We start from the raw sequence: 21182 nt of genomic DNA on the forward strand, positions 1-21182 counted from the left end.
TTCATGTCTTGCGGCTCTCAAGCATCTGTCATTCATTCTATGTGGCTCTTGTGTTAAGCAAGTTTGGCCACCCCTGAAATAGACCCTGGACAAAGAATTTGATCTGGATGGGAACTGCTCTGCTGCGGGGGGGAGGGCGGGGGAGAGAATTAGAAGGAAACCTTGGTCAGGAATCAGATCTTGTCCAACCCGTATCTTACTTCGAGCACCGGATTTGAGCTCCCAGCCCCATAACTCAAGCGACATGGGAGCCGTAACATGTTTCAGTCAGATAGCTCTTCATTATCACTAGGCTTTTCTACAGCACTGTCACCGGAGTTTTCACGTTCGTGCTCGGGGTCATCTTCTTCGTAACGCTCCGAGTCGGCCTCAGACTTCTCCTCCACCTCCTGCTCCTCTTGTTCGTAAGACCGGCCAGATTGGACCTCCGATTTCTCTTCTTCTCCGTCAGCTTCTCCTTTTTTAAACACAATTTCATTGTCACTGCGGGGGGGGGGGGGAGAAAGAAGATTCATGCAGGGATCCTTTCAAGGCAGCTAGATTTAAAAAACAAAAGAACGAGCACCTATTGCATATCCGCGTCTTGGAAGATCAATCATACTGCAGACCTCAGGAACGCCTTGCCAGATTCAAAAAACAGTCTGGTATCACACTGGTGATCTAAATTAAGAAATGGAAAGCCTACTAGAATATACCATTCATTTCTACAGCTGCTTCTTACATCCAAATGGCCATCAGGGGTGGGATTCTAGCAGGAGCTCCTCTGCCTATTAGGCCACACACCCCTGATGTAGCCAATCCTCCAAGAGCTTACAAGGCTCTTTTTTTGTAAGCTCTTGACGGATTGGCTATATCAGGGTCGTGTGGCCTAATAGGCAAAGGAGCTCCTGCTAGAATCCCACCCCTGACGGCCGAATAGGGCAATCGCTCAACGAGTGCCAATTATTCCTAGCTGAGAGCAGCAGCGGCCGCAAATGGACATGAATCTGACATCAAAAACTGCAGCACTCAACTACCGGTGGGAAAACATTCCAATCTTCCAGGTTATTCTATTGCTGACTTAAAAGTCAGATCAAGATGGGTAGCCATGTTAGTCTCTCCGTAGCAGTAGAAAAGAGTAAGAGACCAGAAGCACCTTAAAGACTAAACATTTGTGGTAGGGGATGAGTTTTCTTTTTTTTGTATTTTATGGTATTGGGGGGGGGGGGGGTGTGCACGCACACCTGGAAATCATGGTGACCTTTGATGACTGACTCCTACTGGGGGTCCGGAGGATATTCAGAGAGGTGGCTAAAATAAAGCCTGCCTTTGCCTCCCGACGGCTGGTATTCCAAGGAGGTCTGTCAAGCATCGATATTTCGAAATAATCAAGCTTTTGTTTTAAATCAAAGACTCGCGTTATCGAAACGCCGTGACTTGTTCCAAAGACTCAAACCTTGGAAGTGATACAGATTGCCATAGCGCAAAGCATCTTAAAGGTTACTTCAAAGGCGGGATTACAGATAACTTCAAAAGAATAGCATACAGATGCAAATTGCGTTGAAAGTTCAAAGGCTACTAACAACTATCTCTTTGGGTACTGAAGAATGTAGACATCTCCTTTTCTCACACATTCTCTACTTGCTGATAAGACCTTTCGGTGAGAACCTGTTGGAGAGGCAGTTTACATTGCTAATACAAGGTTACTTACATATCCTGAAGCAGGGAGATTTATTATGCATCTACTGAAAGAAAGGGAGGCGTGGAAAGGAAGGGAGAATGACAAAGTAGGATTAAAGCAACACTTAGAAATAGCATGTTTGACAAGGTCTCCCTTCCAAGTACTTGCCAGAGTCGGCCCTGCTTAGCTTCCGAGCTCTGGTGAAATCAGGCTTGCCGGGGCTATCCAGGACAGGGCAAGGATATGAGCTTTCGTGAATCACTGCTCAACAGGGCTTTTTTTTTTTGGTCGATAAAGCCCAGCAGAAACTCATTTGCATATTAGGCCACACCCCCTGACACCAAGCCAGCCAGAACTGCGTTCCTGCTCAAAAAGAAAAAGCCCTGCTGCTCAATCTGAAGAAGTGAGCGGCGACTCACGGAAGTCCCTCCCCTGCCACAAATGTTGTTAGTCTTTTAAGGTGCTACTGAGCTCACACACCTTTCTACTGACCTAAGAGTGGAGGTCCTCAAACAGAGAAGCATCAAGGGGAGATTATAATGTGAGACTGCTGAACTTGGAATTCACTCACAGGTTACATAAGAACATAAGAGAAGCCATGTTGGATCAGGCCAACGGCCCATCAAGTCCAACACTCTGTGTCACACAGTGGCAAAAAATTTTATATACACACATACACTGTGGCTAATAGCCACTGATGGACCTGTGCTCCATATTTTTATCTAAACCCCTCTTGAAGGTGGCTATACTTGTGGCCGCCACCACCTCCTGTGGCAATGAATTCCACATGTTAATCACCCTTTGGGTGAAGAAGGACTTCCTTTTATCCGTTTTAACCTTTCTGCTCAGCAGTTTCGAATGCCCACGAGTTCTTGTATTGTGAGAAAGGGAGAAAAGTACTTCTTTCTCTACTTTCTCCATCCCATGCATTATCTTGTAAACCTCTATCATGTCACCCCGCAGTCGACGTTTCTCCAAGCTAAAGAGTCCCAAGCGTTTCAACCTTTCTTCATAGGGAAAGTGCTCCAGCCCTTTAATCATTCTAGTTGCCCTTCTCTGGACTTTCTCCAATGCTATAATATCCTTTTTGAGGTGCGGCGACCAGAACTGCACACAGTACTCCAAATGAGACCGCACCATCGATTTATACAGGGGCATTATGATACTGGCTGATTTATTTTCAATTCCCTTTCTAATAATTCCCAGCATGGCGTTGGCCTTTTTTATTGCAGACGCACACTGTCTTGACATTTTCAGTGAGTTATCTACTCTTGGTCAGTCTCTGCCAGTTCACACCCCATCAACTTGTATTTGTAGCTGGGATTCTTGGCCCCAATGTGCATTACTTTGCACTTGGCCACATTGAACCGCATCTGCCACGTTGACGCCCACTCACCCAGCCTCAACAGATCCCTTTGGAGTTCCTCACAATCCTCTCTGGTTCTCACCACCCTGAACAATTTAGTGTCATCCGCAAACTTGGCCACTTCACTGCTCACTCCCAACTCTAAATCATTTATGAACAAGTTAAAGAGCATGGGACCCAGTACCGAGCCCTGCGGCACCCCACTGCTTACCGTCCTCCACTGCGAAGACTGCCCATTTATACTGACTCTCTGCTTCCTATTACTAAGCCAGTTTTTGATCCACAAGAGGACCTGTCCTTTTACTCCATGAAGACCTGTCCTTTTACTCCAGGTTCAGAACGATGGACTGAATAGGGACATAGGATTCTTACTATAGGTGCTAACTTTCTGCCCCCGTGCATTTCTTCCTTACTTTAATCGAGTTGATTACATTTTGCATTGTCCCTCTTGCATCCTGACACCCCTCCCACCTTTGGAGTGGGATATAAGGACTCTGGTATCTCCATTCCGACTTGTATCTGACGAAGGAAGCTTTGATTCTTGAACAGTCATACCTCTTAGGTGCGACTAGACTCAAATCTAGTTGCACTACACCTGTGTATTAGCTTCCCAGCCCTAAACCTCTAGGGAAAAAAACACTACCTTTTCCCTTCTGATTGTGAATTTTCAGAGCCGTTGCTGGAACAGTACTGGGCGCATGCTGATTTAGCCGTTCGGCCTTTCTTCGAAACAAACTCTTCGCAGAGCCCCAACGCTCGAAGTTTGTCGACATAACGCTTCTCTGCTGTTATCCGGGCATTTGTCTATATCGAACGCAGGGAAGGAAAAACAAGAATACATTAAGATATTACTAAGTTGTAATGTTTTGCATAGGTAATGTTTTGCATAGGTATGTGTACCTTCACTGCTAAATGTAACTTCACTTAAAGGGTTATGCTGGAACAGGGGTGGCCAAACCGCAGTGCAGGAGCCACATGTGGGGAAGCCCCCATTGCCTTGTAGGCGTTTTTTGGAGAAGGCATTTGTCTCTTTAAATTGCTTCTCCAAGCCAAACCAGCTGGTTTGGCTTGGAGAATGCATTTAAAGTTAAAGTTTTTTTATTTCCACTCTCTCTCCCTCTATTTTTCCTTCCTTCTCTCCTTCCCTCCCTCCCTCCTTCTCTCCTTCTTTCCCTTCCTTCCTTCCCTCCCTCCTTCCCTCCTTCCTCTCTTCCTTCCCTCCTTCCCTCCTTCCTTCCTTCCTTCCTTCCTTCCTTCCTTCCTTCCTTCCTTCCTTCCTTCCTTCCTTCCTTCCTTCCTTCCTTCCTTCCTTCCTTCCTTCCTTCCCTCCCTCCCTCCCTCCCTCCCTCCCTCCTGATGTTCAAGTCTTGGGGCTCTCAAACAAGTCTTGGGGCTCTCTGGTGTTGAGTCTATGTGGCTCTTATATTAAGCAAGTTTGGTCAACCCTGTGCCAGAACATAAAACCCCCATGGATCGTGCTTGTGGTGGAAGTCACAGCAGACACATGGCAACCCTGTAGGGTTTTTAGAGGAACAGGCATTCAGAGGTGGTTTGCCAATGCTAGAATTCCTAGGCAGTCTTAGCTTCTGAGATCTGGCAAGTCCGGGCTAGCCTGGGCCACCCAGGTCAGGAGAGGAGCCATATCAGGCCTCCCTGATTTCAATCAGCGCAAGGTGAACGAATATTGTAATTTGGCCCCAACTCTGTATAGTGACGTTCTCAATCTGGCTATATTACACGGTTCGTACGCGTGACGAATTTTCGATCCCAGTTCGACTCAATCACGCTGTCTGCTTTTCTCGACAGGACTCAAGCAACTGGACAATGCAAAGCGAAGGCGAGGCAGCTGCGGAAAGGACACAGCTGCATACACAACCGTAAGTGGATAAGCAGTGACTGATCATGGCTACCAGGTGAAGTACTGGTAAAGAAGACGACTGCAGATTTATACCCCGCCCTTCTCTCTGAATCAGAGACTCAGAGCGGCTTACAATCTCCTATATCTTCTCCCCCCACAACAGGCACCCTGTGAGGTGGGTGGGGCTGAGAGGGCTCTCACAGCAGATGCCCTTTCAAGGACAAGGGCCGAGAAAAGCAGAGAGTGTGACTGAGTCGAACAGGGATCGAAAATTCGTCACATGTACGAACTGTGTAATATTGTCCGGTTGAGAATGTCACTATACAGAGCTGGGGCTGAATTACAATATTCGGTCACGTTGCACGGATTGAAATCAAGGAGGTCTAATACGGCTCCTGTCCTGACCTGGATGGCCCAGGCTAGCCCACACTTGTCAGATCTCAGAAGCTAAGGCTGCCAAGGAATTCTAGCATTGGCAAACCACCTGAAAGGAAATAACTCCTGCTGGGGCGTTGTGGAGGAAGTCTGGTAACTGGGAAGGAGGATTGCCAAGGGGATGCTGGGAGAGGGCAGCAGCGGGGGACACAGGTGATTTGCCTTATTTTCCTGGGATGTCAAAGCAAAAGCAATTTCCCAAAGTAAGGAGACAAAGGGAGCAAAGAGATGAGAGAGAGAGAATAACCTGTGTAGCTCTTTCCAACAACAGGGGTCTCTTCTCCACCCTTTCTTCCATTTCTTCCAGTTCCCGGAGATAGTCCTTCATTCTCTGCTTTTCGTGCTCCCTGTTTTTTAATATACCGTGACATGGAACGGCATGGGATTTAAGATTGTGACATTTATGGAGGGGGGGGAAAAATCAAAATGGGACTAGCACGACTACTCTAAGGTCATAAACCAGAACCACAGCTCTAGCGCAACACATAGTCGCCAGCCTCCAGGTAACGGGGGAGAAAACTGCAATGCCTCTGTGAATAAACGGTTCACACAATTCTCTTAAAGCCTTATCACATCTAATTAGTAGTCTGAAATGGACAGATAGCATTCCAAAAATCAGAGTTGGAATTCTAGCAGGAGCTCCTCTGCATATTAGGCCACGCCCCCCTGATGCAGCCAATCCTTCAAGAGCTTACAAAAAAGAGCCTTGTAAGGTCTTGGAAGATTGGCTACGTCAGGGGGTGTGGCCTAATATGCAGAGGAGCTCCTGCTAGAATCCCACCCCTGCCAAAAATACAGAACTGCAAAGTACAGAATACAAAACAGAAGGGGGACGTCACAATAACTTCAGAAATTGATCTTCAATTAGCTGATAGCTGAACGGGCATTTCCAGAACTTTTCCGACCAGGTTTTCGCCAAAAGCTTCCTCTAAACTCTGTATTCAAGACAACGGGGGTTTTTTTCAGATTTAATACAGAGCTTAGAGGAAATATCAGCTACTTGAAGATAAACTTCTGAACCGCATATTTGAAAGCGGATTGGAACAGGCGTCCAGTTGAAAGTGGTTTTGCTGCATTATTGGGGCCATGGACACCCACTTAAGGAAGAGGAAGAAATTTGTTTACTATTCTGAACTCCAATTGGAGTTCTCGTGGTCTCCTTCTGTTTTGCATTCTGTACTTTGAAGTTCTGTTACTTTTGGAATACTACTGTCTGTTTCAAGCTGCTAATTAGATGTGATAAGACGATAAGAGAATTGTGTGAACGGTTTATTCAAGGAGGCATTGCCTTTTCCCCCTCCCTTCCTACTGCGAATCTCACTTTGAATGCCAAACCTCCAGGTAATGAAACTATAGGATCTTAGCGTACAGCTGTGTAAATAAAAAAACGCTAAGAGACACCATAAATTTTAAACAAGACAGTGTATTGTAGAGGTCAGTGGTGTTCTGACCAAGCTTGCCTGTTAGATCTCCAGGTTCTCCTAACAGAACCCGGAAATCTAACAGACATGTTTTGAACCTTGTTGGCCTTCTATGTGTCAAGCATTGTATACTCATTTTATATTATAGAAACCAGATTTCGGAATTGTTACTAACCGAGAATTAAATATGGGCACATTAAAGTAACAGCCCCCACCTTTCTTCTTTCGCTTTTACTAACAGATGCAGGAATGTCCTCTTTGAAGATAAGACCTCCTGGGACTTGTTCTCAGGCTCAGCCAGGCCTGAACCCAGGATGTGCTAGTCGCAATATAGATAAGGAGCCCAGCGTGTGAATTTCACACCTGAATGTAGAATTGTTTATAGAACCTTTGAGGTGCCATTTTAAAGCATGTATTCTAGTGTTACAAAGTATCAGTTCCAATCTTCAGCTCGAATGAGCCACATGGATTATCAATAAACCTAACTTTGTTTCAAAATCCAAGGACTGATTATTTTGAAATCTCATGCTTGACACTATGAATGTATTGTAAAGATTGGGTTCCAGTGATAAATAAGCCTCCAGACTGAAGAAAGACAAATGAAACGTCTTGATGGCTAGAACAGATGTCTTTAGAAGGGCTTCCTTTAGTTTTATAAACTAAATGCTGGAATACTGTTACTCCTTTGTGACTGGAAAGACTGTTTTTGAACAGAATATCTTTTTGCTACATGCTCTTGTTTATTTGAAGTTCTAGGTGCAAGCTTGGTCAGAACACCACTGACCTCTACATTACACTGTCTGGTTGTTTAAAATTTATGGTGTCTCTTAGCGGTTTTTAATTTACAACACCTCCAGGTAACGGCTGGTGATCTCCCATGATAACAACTGATCACCAGGAGATAGATATACAGGAGAAATACATCAGTTCCCCAGGAGAAAACGCCTGCTTTGGAAGGTAGACTTCCCTTCCCCAAACCACGCCTTTCTCAGGCTCCACCCCCCAAATCTCCAGGTATTTCCCAGCCTGGAGCTGGCAATTCTAACTGCACTGGAGGGTCAGGGCTTAGGGGAAATGCGATGGAGTACCTGAACATTTTTAACTTTGATTTATACAACTGGGCCAGGCTCTGATGTGGGTCATTCGCCTCGGCCCGAGTGGTTACGAGTCTCTGCAATCTCCTTGTTCGTTGCTTCTGTTTTGCTCTGGCCTTCCTTTGCGCATCTTCCCGCTTTCTTTTTTCCTCAAGGGAATCCCTGAACAAAGGGGAAAATCCAGGTCACGCCCTGAAATGCCCTTCACGGAAGTCATATAATCTCAAAAACCAGGCCTCGTTTTGGGCAGGAGCTCACAGGAGCAGAGCTCCAGAACCTCTGGATTTTATTGTATTCTTTCTTACCTCCCCCCCAGTGTTCCCTCTAAGCTGAGTTAGCGTGAGCTAGCTCACAGAGTTTTGACCTCTGGCTCACACATTTTTTTGTCTTAGCTCAGGAAAAATGGCCCCAGAGCATACTAATTTATGCAGTAGCTCACAACTTTAATGCCAGTTGCTCACAAAGTAGAATGTTTGCTCACAAGACCCCATGGCTTAGAGGGAACATTGCCCCCGCCCCCCAAAAAACCTTGCTTCTGGCTCCATTGTTCAACTCCCCTGCAAGAATTTTGCTGAACAATAAGATCCGACAAGTTCCCTGATATTTTTCCCTCAAAAAAAGGGGGGGTGGAAATAACCAAATCATATAAAGCAGACAGACACAAATCTTCATGATGCCACTGTGTCCACATAGGAGAAAGTAATTTAAAAAGTATGATGGGAGTAAGGTTTTATTATGACAATTCAAGAAGCATTTCAAGGTAGATGCTGAGCTGATATAATTTAGTATACTCTTCAGCGATGTCAGGGGTGTGTGGAATATTTGAATGAATTGTACTAATGAAGAGGAATATTTGAATGAATTGCACTAATGAGCTCTGGCACATCTTTTTCTATTAAATGACCCCTGCCCAAAACCAGGGTTTGTTCTTACAGCAGTAAACAGGCAGCTGGTCTCAACAAGCCAGGTGGAATTCACACAGGATGACCAACCCCGTCCATACCCTGCAAACCACTCACCTTACAGCTTGTAATCGTTTCCTCGTTGATTCCGTGATCCTTGGAGATGTGGGCTCTTCGTGGTCCAAAGGCAAAGAAGCTGTGATCGTAGACCTCATATGAGGCGGACATCTGGGAGAGGCATAGGGCCAGCGGGTCTCATTTAACTTTTCTTCGTCCTTCTGAATATCCTCCAGAATTTTTCCTCTTTTGGATGGAATATTCGGTGTGCGAAGGTGGAAGGGTTCGCAGACGGTGACAGGTTTCATGTTCGTCTGTCTCTCGAGCTGCTTCTCAAATTTTTGATGTAACGTCTTGAAATCCGGGACCTTTGCCGCAGCTCTTGGTTTTGAGCCGGACGTTTTCCTCTCCTCCGTGCACCTTAGTGAGCTGTGCTTAGAGCCCAGCCTGCTGTTAGGGAGGGATGAATTGTGAAGAAGCTCTTCTGATCTCATCTGAATTCTGATTTCTCGGTAGAGCTCTTCCTCCTTCAGCCTTTCGCTGATTTCCGGACCATAAATGAATTTAGGGACTGGCTTGGCTTTGAACATTTTGGCTTTCTTGTCCTGTTTGGAAAGATCCTTCAGCTGCGTTTTCCTCATTTCTTTCTTCTGGGCTTCTCTTTCGATAAAGCGAAATGGCTTTTGTGAGGCCAGAAGGATCACCTTCCTTCTGTCTTTGACCAACTTCCGATGCTCTTCGTTTCGCTTCACGATGTCATGATAGAGCGGGACGAAGACAGAAGCGGGCACAGGGTTGGCGCGGAATTGCTTCTGATACTCCGCTTCCTCCTCCAACTGCTTCTTGAGCAAATTGTTCTCCATCTCGATCTGAGCCTTGGATTTGACGTTCTGTTCCTTCTTCTTATCTTCTCGAATAGTCATCTGGAAAGGCTCCGGCACGGTGAGCTTCGGAGACCACGCTTTCTTCTTCCTCCTGCTCTTCCTCAAGCTCTGTAATTTGGAGAAGCCGCTGGAAGGCCAGAGGGGAAAACTATCCAAAGAAAGCTCTTCCCATATTTTTCTGAATCTCAGGGACCCTCCTTCGCTATGATTTTCTTCTAATTCCGGTTCTACATCCGACACGTCAGAAAAATCCGAGTCGAAACAATAGTTTAAATCGGGCTCGGAAAATGATTTATGTATACTCCAGGACTGAAGGGAGCTCTTCTCCCACTTCGATCTGAAAGGCAATTTAAATAGTAAGGGTTACTTTTGGGGAAGCAGTAACATACAATTATGCACATATGAAAGTGCTATCGAGTCGCAACTGACTTAATGGCAACTGCAGCAAAAGGCTTTCAAGGCAAGTGAGAAGCTGAGGTGGTTTGCCACTGTCTCCCTCTGCAGAGCCTTCCTTGGTGGTCTCCTATCCAAGTACTGACTTATGGTGACTTCAGCAAGGGGCTTTCAAGGCAGGTGAGAAGCAGAGGTGGTTTGCCATGGCCTTCCTCTGCAGAACCTTCCTTGGTGGTCTCCCGTTCAAGTACCCACCCTGCTTAGCTTCTGAGATCTGAGACGAGCAGACAGAGGTGGTTTGCCATTGCCTACCTCTGCAATGGAGGAGGAGGAGAATTGGTTTTTATACCCCACCCTTCTTTACACAAAGGAGTCTCAGAGCAACTTACAATCACCTTCCCTTCCTCTCCTCACAACAGACACCCTGTGAGGCAGATGGGGCTGAGAGAGCTGTGCGAGAACTGCGACTGACCCAAGGTCACCCAGCTGGCTTCATGGGGAGGAGGAGGAGTAGGGAAACAAACCCTGCTCTCCAGATTAGAGTCTGCCGCTCTTAACCACTACACCACACTGTCTCTCACTCCCAAATTTCCAAACTGGACTCCCGTCCAAGTACTAACCCTCCTTCGTTTCCTGTCTACTTGAGGGACCGTCTCCTGTCTACTTGAGGGACCGTCTCTCCCCGTATGAACCCCAGAGAGCGCTGAGGTCAGCTGGAAAGAACCAGTTGAATATTCCTGGGCCAAGGGAGGCCAGATTGAAGATCACCCGGGATTGGGCCTCTCCATAGCAGCTCCCCTTCTGTGGAACCAACTCCCGGAGGAGATACGGGCCCTGCGATGTTTAGACCAATTCCGCAGGCCCTGCAAGACCTACCTCTTTAAAATAGCTTTCACTTAATACCGAGCCAAGAAAGTCCTGCTGGATATGTTTTGTTTTAGTCAATGGATTTTATGGAAGATCTTAACTATAGCACCATAATGTTAATCTTATTGTAAGTTTTAATGATTTTAAGGATGATTTTATAATTGAAATTGTAACTATTGTACATGGTTTTATTGTATATTGTATTTACGTGTTGTGAGCCGCCCTGAGCCTGCTTTGCGGGGAGGGCGGGATATAAATAAAAAGTATTATTATTATTATTATTATTATTATTATTATTATTATTATTATTATTATTCGTTTCCGAGATCTGGCTATCCCATGCCACTTTCCTTCTTAAGACATAATTAACAGTGAAAGGACTTTCTGCCTTGGTCTAGCAGGATGGAAGAACATATCCAAAGAAGAAGAAGATATTGGATTTATATCCCGCCCTCCACTCTGAATCTCAGAGTTTCAGAGCGATCACAATCTCCTTTACCTTCCCCCAAGGCTCTTTTTCTAGCAGGAGCTCTTCGGCATATTAGGCCATGCCCCGCTGATGTAGCCAATCTTCCAAGAGCTTAGAGGGCTCTTAGTACAGGGCCTACTGTAAGCTCCAGGAGGATTGGAGGGCGTGGCCTAACATGCAGAGGAGCTCCTGCTAGAAAAACAGCCCTGCCTTCCCCCCCCACCCCCGCAGACACACAACAGACACCCTGTGAGGTAGGTGGGGCTGAGAGAGCTCTTACAGCAGCTGCCCTTTCAAGGACAACTCCTATGAAAGCTATGGCTGACCCAAGGCCATTCCAGCAGGTGCAAGTGGAGGAGTGGGGAATCAAACCCGGTTCTCCCAGATAAGAGAGCTATGGCTGACCCAAGGCCATTCCGGCAGGTGCAAGTGGAGGAGTGGGGAATCAAACCCGGTTTTCCCAGATAAGAAAGCTCTGGCTGACCCAAGGCCATTCCAGCAGCTGTAAGTGGAGGAGTGGGGAATCAGACCCGGTTCTCCCAGATAAGAGAGCTATGGCTGACCCAAGGCCATTCCAGCAGGTGCAAGTGGAGGAGTGGGGAATCAAACCCGGTTCTCCCAGATAAGAGAGCTCTGGCTGACCCAAGGCCATTCCAGCAGCTGTAAGTGGAGGAGTGGGGAATCAAACCCGGTTCTCCCAGATAAGAGAGCTCTGGCTGACCCAAGGCCATTCCAGCAGCTGTAAGTGGAGGAGTGAGGAATCAAACCCGGTTCTCCCAGATAAGAGAGCTCTGGCTGAGCCAAGGCCATCCCAGCAGCTGCAAGTGGAGGAGTGGGGAGTCAACCCGGTTCTCCCAGATAAGAGAGCTCTGGCTGAGCCAAGGCCATTCCAGCAGCTGCAAGTGGAGTAGGGGGGAATCAAACCCGGTCCTCCAAGATAAGAGTCCGCGCTCTTAACCCCTACACCAAACTGGCTCCAAGTCCACGGAATCCTGCCAGTGTAGAAGTCTGGTCCTGCTAGGATCTGGAATGCACAGGTTCGAATCCCCACTCTACCATGGAAACTCATTGGTGTGGCCTTGGACCAGCTGCTTTCTCCCAGGCTAACCCGCCTCACAGGGTTGTTGTGAGGATGGAACGGAGGAGAGCGGCATGAGGCAAGCCGCTGGGGGCCCCCGTGAGGAAGAAAGGCAAGGATGGAGATGAAGTAAACCGATCTAGCAAAATCATCTACCTCGAGTCTCAGTCGGAAAAGAAGACTATAAATACACTAAGTAAACATAGGAAGATCAGCGAGGCTAATTTTCAGATCAGGAATAAAACGCTGAGAGTTTTCCTTCACACAGTCCCTTTTCGGCTGAAAAGTTCCTTAGGTTTTAAAACCTTCTCATAGTCCATGGCTGGCTTCAACGAGGGCCGGGGTCTTTTCAGTCTGGGCCCCTACCTGGCGGAATAAGCTCCCGCTGGAGATCCGGGTCCTGCGGGACTTATCAAGATTTCATAGGGCCTGTAAGAAGGAGCTCTTCTGCCAGGCTTTTAATTAATGCAGCGGGACAGGGCGGAGTATAAATCTAAAAATTAAATTAAAATGCACTCGCATTCCTGTATTGAACCAGGTTCTCCACTCCCACACACGACTCTTTTTTTAGCATTTTCTACATCACAATATTGCACTCTTGTGGTTACACAAAATTCAGTTTCACGCGCACAGGAAACGACAATGCCATCCTAAGAGTTACACCCTTGCAAGCTCGTTTCCTTCCACAGACTTAGAAGGCGGTTTTTGGATACTGGGAGGAAGAGCCGTGGCACAGGGTCAAAGTAGACTCAACGGCGCCCTCAGGGCCACCACGCCGGCGCAGCTGTCCTTTTAACTGATCTAAAAAATGCCACCATGCGGCATTCTTGTTTACCATCTAAGCTCTACTCTTTGGCCAGCTTTTTCTTTCAGAGTTCCCTGAAGGGAGAAAACTGGGGCCTTCTATAAGCTTTCACATCTAGGGGATGTCAAAGTTCATTGGGAGTCTCGAAAAATGAAGGTCAGCTTTCTCTTCCTTGAATCCAGGGTTGCCAACCTCCAGGTGATGACTGGAGATCTCCCACTGTCACGGCTGATCTTCAGGTGCCAGAGATCAGTTCCCCTGGAGAAAATATCCACTGTGGAAGGTGGACTCAGCGGCATTAGACCCAACTGAGAGCCAGTTTGGTGCGGTGGTGAAGTGTGCGAACTCTTATCTGGGAGAACCGGGTCTGATTCCCCCCTCCTTCACTTGCAGCTGCTGGGATGGCCTTGGGTCAGCCATAGCTCTCCTAGGAGTTGTCCTTAAAAGGGCAGCTTCTGTCAGAGCTCTCTCAACCCCAGCCACCTCACAGAGTGTCTGTTGTGGGGGAGGAAGGTAAAGGAGATTGTGAGCTGCTCCGAGACTGTGAGATTCAGAGTAGAAGGCGGGATATAAATCCAATATCTTCTTCAAATCTTCTTCCTTGAAGCTCCTCCCTTCCCCAAACCGTGCCCACCTCAGGCTCCACCCCCAAAATCTTCAGGTATTTCCCAGCTCAGATCTTGCAGCCCTCCTCGCTCTGTATCCTTCTGTTTTTAGTGTATGTTATGCTGAACTAACTATGTTCCACAAAAATTAAACTTTGGTGTGATCATGTTTGCCTTTCCTTCCTTCCTTCTCCCTCCCCACCTATTTCCTTCCTTCCTTAAATTACGCATATTGTAGATAGGCTGACAGACAGTGCTGGGGAGGAGCCAGTGGTCGTGGTGCATGTTGGCACCAACGATGTGGGGAAATGCAGTCGTGAGGTCCTGGAGGAAAAATTTAGGCTGCTAGGCAGGAGACTTAAGGCCAGGACCTCCAAGGTAGCTTTCTCAGAAGTGCTACCTGTTCCACGTGCAGGGCAGGAGAGACAGGCACAAATTAGAAGTCTCAATGTGTGGATGAGAAGATGGTGTAGGGAGGAAGGGTTTAAGTTTGTTAGGCACTGGGATGCTTTCTGTAACAAGCGGGAGCTGTACAAAAGAGACGGTCTCCACTTGTCCCCAGATGGAACCAGGCTGCTGGCACTTAAAATCAAAAAGGTGGCAGAGTAGTTTTTAAACTAAATCTTGGGGGGAAAGCCGACAGGAGATGAAATGTCTCTGGTTCGGGAGGACTCATCTCAAAGAGATGAAGGGTTAGCTGTTACTTTTCTACCGGGTAATGGATCAGAGTTGTCCACTGAGATGGTGACAAACAGTATGGAGTGTCTGCCAGAGTCTCAAGGCAGCAGGAGGAAGATTGTGGGCCTAACTTTCCTGGGAAATTATAGATGTTTATATACAAATGCTAGAAGTGTTCGAAGTAAAATTGGTGAGTTGGAATGTTTAGTGTTGGGGGTTTTGACTGTATTGGGGTGGAAATATAGACATTGTGGGAATTTCAGAAACTTGGTGGAATGAGGAGAATCAGTGAGACACGGTGATTCCTGGATATAAGTTATATCAGAAGGATAGGAAGGGAAGGGTTGGAGGTGGGGTGGCTCTGTATGTCAGAGAGGGTATACGGTCCAGTAAGACTGAGGTCAGAGAATTAGATTCCCTTCTAGAAATGCTTTGGGTCGAAATAGAGGGCCCAAAAGGAAATTTAACTATGGGAGTTTCTTATCGGCCACCAAATCAAAAGAGAGAGGACGATTATAATATGATGGAAGGCTTAAAGATAGCGGCTAAATGTAAAAACTGTGTCATAATAGGTGATTTTAACTACCCGAAGATTGATTGGGTCAATATGAGTTCAGGTAGAAAGAGATTGAGTTTCTTGATGCTCTCAATGACTGTGCTATGGAGCAGATGGTCACAAAACCTACCAGGGGTGGGGCAATCCTGGATTTGGTCTTAAGTAATCCCCAAGACTTGGTGAGAGATACAAAAGTGATCGCACCGCTTGGGAGCAGTGACCATAACGTTATTGATTTCACCATTGTATAAACAGGGAGTTGCCCCAAAAGACCAGCACAACCATGTTTAACTTTAAAAGGGGTAAATTCTCTGAGATGAGGAGGCATGTGAAGAGGAAACCTAAAGGAAAGGTAAATACAGTCAAAACCCTTGGGGAAGCTTGGAGACTATTTAAAACTACAGTCCTAGAAGCTCAGATAAAATATATACCACAAGTTAGGAGAGGCACAAACAGGTATAAGAAAAGGTCTGCATGGTTAACAAACAAATAATGGAAGCTGAAAAAAGGTAAGAAGGACTCCTTTAAGAGGTGGAAAGCTAGTCCAAGTGAGATTAATAAAAGGGAACACAGGCTGTGGCAAATCAAATGCAAGACTGTGATCAGGCAGGCAAAAAGGGACTATGAGGAGCATATCGCAAAAAACATAAGGACCAACAATAAAAATTTCTTCAAATATATTAGAAGCAGGAAACCAGCCAGGGAGGCAGTGGGGCCCTTGGATGACCATGGGGTAAAAGGATTGTTGAAGGAGGATAGGGGAATGGCTGAGAAGCTGAATGCATTTTTTGCCTCGGTCTTCACTGTGGAAGACGAGAAGTGTTTGGCTGCTCCAAAACCACTAATTTTGGAAGGGGTGTTGAAAGACCTGAGACAGATTGAGGTGACAAGAGAGGAGGTCCTACAACTGATAGACGAATTAAAAACTAATAAGTCACCAGGTCCGGATGGCATACATCCAAGAGTTCTGAAAGAACTCAAAGGTGAACTTTTGGCTCTCCTGACAAAAATATGTAATCTTTCATTGAAATCTGCCTCCGTTCATGAGGACTGGAAGGTAGCAAATGTCACCCCCATCTTTAAAAAGGGTTCCAGAGGAGATCCGGGAAATTACAGGCCAGTCAGACTGACTTAAATACCGGGAAAGTTGGCAGAAACCATTACCAAGGACATAATGAGTAGGCACATGGATGAACACAAGTTATTGAGGAAGACTCAGCATGGGTTCTGTAAGGGAAGATCTTGCCTCACTAACCTGTTACAGTTCTTTGAGGGGTTGAACAAACATGTGGACAAAAGGGACCCAATAGATGTTGTTTACCTTGACTTCCAGAAAGCTTTTGATAAAGTTCCTCATCAAAGGCTCCTTAGTAAGCTTGAGAGTCATGGAGTAAAAGGACAGGTCCTCTTGTGGATCAAAAACTGACTAATTAATAGGAAGCAGAGAGTGAGTATAAATGGGCAGTCTTCACAGTGGAGGAAGGTAAGCAGTGGAGTGCCGCAGGTTAAAATGCTTGGGGCTCTTTAGCTTGGAGAAACATTGACTGGGGGGTAACATGATAGAGATTTCCAAGATTATGCATGGGATGGAGAAAGTAGAGAAAGAAGTACTTTTCTCCCTTTCTCACAATACAAGAACTCGTGGGCATTCAATGAAATTGCTGAGCAATTGGATTAAAACGGATAAAAGAAAGTCCTTCTTCACCCAAAGGGTGATTAACATGTGGAATTCACTGCCACAGGAGGTGGTGGCGGCTACAAGCATAGCCAACTTCAAGAGGGGATTGGATAAAAATATGGAGCAGAGGTCCATTAATGGCTATTAGCCACAATACACACACACACACACACACACACACACACACACATATATATATATATATAGGCCACTGTGTGACACAGAGTATTGGACTGGATGGGCCATTGGCCTGATCCAACATAGTTTCTCTTATGTTTTTATGTTCTTATGTTCCTTCCTTCTTCCTCCCTCCTTTCCTTCCTTCCTTCCTCCCTCCTTCCCTTTCTTCCTTGCTCCCTTCCTCCTTCTTTCTCTCCCTCCCTTCTTCCCTCCCTCCCTTCTTCCCTCCCTTTCTTCCTCCCTCCCTACCTTTCTTCCTCCCTCCCTTCCTCCCTCTCTCCCTCCTTTCCTTCTTTCCTTCCTCCCTCCCTCTCTTCCTCCCTCCCTCCCTTCCTCCCTCTTTCTTTCTCCCTTTCTCTCTCCCTCCCTCCCACCCTTCCTCCCTCTCTCCCTTCCTCCCTCTCTCCCTCCCTTCCTCCCTCCTTTCCCTCTTTCTTCCCTCCCTCCCTCTCTCCCTCCCTTCCACCCTCCCTCCCTTCTTTCCCTCCCTCCCTAACTCTCTCCCTCCCTTCCTTCCTTCCTCCCGCAGCAGAAGAGACCATTCGTCAAGCCTACCGGTGCTTCACAGGATGGGTGGGGTCCGTTTGGTGTAAGGGCTGCAGATCTCTGAGATACAGCTTATTCTGGTACATTTTTTCCAACTGGGCCATTGTCTCCATGTGAGCGTTCTTCAGCTCTTCCAGCTTCACATAATACTCCTGATTCGAGAGGAACATTTTGGAAGGGTCCAGGCAGTCCTCGCAATCCGAGCACATGGTCAAACCCTGCTTCCTCTCAGGACTCGAGTTCAAATCCAGAGCGTCCTAAAACAGAACAAAATCCATTTTTAAAAAAAAAAATTCCAATGAGCAAACAGCAAAAGCTGCCTTACTCCGATCCCAGACCGTCAATCTGTCAAGGTCAGCACTGCCCACTCAGACTGGCAGCTGCTCTCCAGGGTCTCAGGCAGAGGGGTTTTGTGCCAGTTGCCACCTCGTCCTTCCACCTGGGGATGCCAGGGATTGAACCTGGGACTTTTTGCATGCCAACCTGATGCTCTACCACTGAGCCACAGCCCCTCAGTGCATTTTACTGGAATGTTAGTTGCTTGGATGGGCAGGGGATGCCCCAGTGGTAGACACAGAATCATAGAGTTAGAAGGGACCTCAAGAGTTATCTAGTCCAACCCGCTGCGCAATGCAGGAAACTCACAAATACCTCCCCCTAAATTCACAGGCTCCTCATTGTCAGATGGCTATCTAGCCTGTTTAAAAACCACCAAGGAAGGAGAGTCCACCACCTCCTGAGGAAGCCTGTTCCACTGAGGAATCGCTCTAACGGTCAGGAAGTTCTTCCTAATGTTTAGCCGGAAACTCTTTTGATTTAATTTCAACCCACTGGTTCTGGTCCTACCTTCTGGGGCCACAGAAAACAATTCCACACTGTCCTCTAGATGACAACCCTTCAAGTACTTGAAGATGGTGATCCTATCACCTCTCAGCCGCCTCCTCTCCAGGCTAAACATCCCCAGCTCCTTCAACCTTTCCTCATAGGACTTGGGTCTCCAGACCCCTCCCCATCTTTGTCGCCCTCCTTTGGACCCATTCCAGCTTGTCTATATCCTTCTTAAAATGTGGTGCCCAAAGCTGAACACAAGACTCCAGGGGAGGTCTTACCAGAGCAGAGTAGCTCGGGACTCTGCGGTGCTCAATTTGGCTTAGACAAAGGTCCCAATGGCATGCTCTTATTCTCGGGCTAACGTTCCTCACCTGTAACAACGGTCTACCTGACAAGGAAGATACGTAAATCCTTTTTGAATTGCAGGGGGCAAACAAGTTCCTGCGATTCTGCATAGTTAGATCAGGGTGTCTGCTACTGCCAATGGGCCTCCCACTCCGCAACCTGCAAAAAACGGATTGTGTTAAGAGTGCCTGACATGGGACTGTCAAGAGGCCCGCCAGCGATGCCAAGGAACTCTTTACCTGTAACAGTGCTCTCCGACATGGTGTCCACTGAGTGCTTTTAGAAAGTGGGCGGGGCATCTACCCAATATGAAGAAGAAGAAGATATTGGATTTATATCCCGCCCTCCACTCCGAAGAGTCTCAGAGCGGCTCACAATCTCCTTTCCCTTCCTCCCCCACAACAGACACCCTGTGAGGTAGATGAAGATATTGGATTTATATCCCGCCCTCCACTCTGAAGAGTCTCAGAGCGGCTCACAATCGCCTTTCCCTTCCTCCCCCACAACAGACACCCTGTGAGGTAGATGAAGATATTGGATTTATATCTCGCCCTCCACTCCGAAGAGTCTCAGAGCGGCTCACAATCTACTTTCCCTTCCTCCCCCACAACAGACACCCTGTGAGGTGGGTGGGGCTGGAGAGGGCTCTCACAGCAGCTGCCCTTTCTAGGACAACCTCTGCCAGAGCTATGGCTGACCCAAGGCCATTCCAGCAGCTGCAAGTGGAGGAGTGGGGAATCAAACCCGGTTCTCCCAGATAAGAGTCCGCACACTTAACCACTACACCAAACTGGCTCTCTGGCTGGCTGAGCTGATTAAACAGCCGTGTTCAATGACGCTAAAAAGAATATACAATGTACAAAGAAATATATTCAACAAAAGCATTCAATATTTGATGTACTGGCACAGTCCTTGCTACAGAAATTCTTTTTGTAATAAAGTCTTCCAGCCAAGCAGTCTCTTTATTCAAGCAGTCGCTTAATAATGCAGATAAGTCCCGAACTTTGAATCATGTGAAGGCGTTAGGCTGAGTAACGTTGTTAATTGGGACCCCAAAAGGAAGCTATGCACAAACTTTTCTTTATATGTGCTTGGAAGGAGTATATGAAGAGAGTTTTCTCTGGATGGAGATAGAACTTACCTGAGGAAGGGCCACGGACTGAAACGCGCTTCAAAATCCAGAAATCGCGTAGTGTGGAATTACATTTTGAGGCTACTTTCCAAGACTATATATTCATCCGAAGACAACTGTGAGCATTATTAAGAGTCTGCTTACATAAAGAGACGGCTTGGCTGGAAGGACTTTATTACAAAAGTAATTTCTATAGATAGAGATCTTGGGGTCGTGGTAGATAACTCACTGAAAACGTCAAGACAGTGTGCAATTGCAATAAGAAAGGACAACGCCATGCTGGGAATTATTAGGAAGGGAACTGAAAACAAATCAGCCAGTATCATAATGCCCCTGTATAAATCGATGGTGCGGTCTCATTTGGAATACTGGGTACAATTCTGGTCACCACACCTCAAAAAAGGATATTATAGCTTTGGAAAAAGTGCAAAAAAGGGCAACTAGAATGATTAAAGGTTTGGAACACTTTCTCTATGAAGAAAGGTTAAAACGCTTGGGGCTCTTAAGCTTGGAGAAACGTCGACTGCGGGGTGACACGATAGAGGTTTACAAGATTATGCATGGGATGGAGAAAGTAGAGAAAGAAGTCCTTTTCTCCCTTTCTCACAATACAAGAACTCGTGGGCATTCAATGAAATTGCTGAGCAGTCGTGTTAGAACAGATAAAAGGAAGTACTTCTTCACCCAAAGGGTGATTAACATGTGGAATTCACTGCCACAGGAGGTGGTGGCAGCTACAAGCATAGCCTGCTTCAAGAGGGGGTTAGATAAAACTATGGAGCAGAGGTCCATCAGTGGCTATTAGCCACAGTGTGTGTGTGTGCGTGTGTGTGTATATATTATTATTTTATTATTTTTGGAGGGCCACTGTGTGACACAAGAGTGTTGGACTAGACGGCCATTTGGCCTGATCCAACTTGCCTTCTCTTATGTTCTTATGACAAGGATTGTGCCGGCATATCAAATATTGCATGCATTTGTGGAATATATTTCTTTGTACATTGAATACTCTTTGTAAGGTCACTGAACACCGCTGTTTGGGTTTGTTGAATCTGAGCTATCTATACTGTGCCCCCCACCCCCTTTTTGTCACTTCACAGTTGTGCAAATTAAAAGGCATCCAGTCGGACAAAGCTTCTGCTTGAGCTGTTGAACGGTGACCACGAGAGTCGCAGATAACCTCACTCTCTGACATTGCGTGGTTGGCCCCGCCTCCTGCAGCAGCCATTTTCTGACTGCGCCCATCGCCCTGTGTCAGAATTCCAAAGTTCAAAAAAGTTGGGGGGGGTGCCCTAACCTACTCTATGGATCAGGATTATTTCAGGATGAGGCCCTGTTGGAA

General features: G+C 46.6%; 1 protein-coding gene across 1 annotated transcript; it reads right to left on the reverse strand.

Annotated features, from left to right (window-relative positions):
• Positions 1–257: 257 nt before the first annotated feature.
• FAM161A (FAM161 centrosomal protein A) lies at positions 258–17778 on the reverse strand. Its single transcript, XM_060263854.1, has 6 exons — positions 17542–17778; positions 8854–10014; positions 7829–7996; positions 5567–5666; positions 3670–3830; positions 258–483 (listed from the first exon to the last, which is right to left on the reverse strand). The coding sequence occupies exons 1-6, from the start codon at positions 17739–17741 to the stop codon at positions 264–266; spliced, it is 2010 nt and encodes a 669-aa protein (XP_060119837.1). The 5' UTR covers positions 17742–17778; the 3' UTR covers positions 258–263.
• Between the last annotated feature and the right edge of the window lie 3404 nt (positions 17779–21182).

The sequence above is a fragment of the Heteronotia binoei genome, chromosome 1, assembly GCF_032191835.1.
Source record: "Heteronotia binoei isolate CCM8104 ecotype False Entrance Well chromosome 1, APGP_CSIRO_Hbin_v1, whole genome shotgun sequence".
NCBI lineage: Eukaryota > Metazoa > Chordata > Lepidosauria > Squamata > Gekkonidae > Heteronotia > Heteronotia binoei.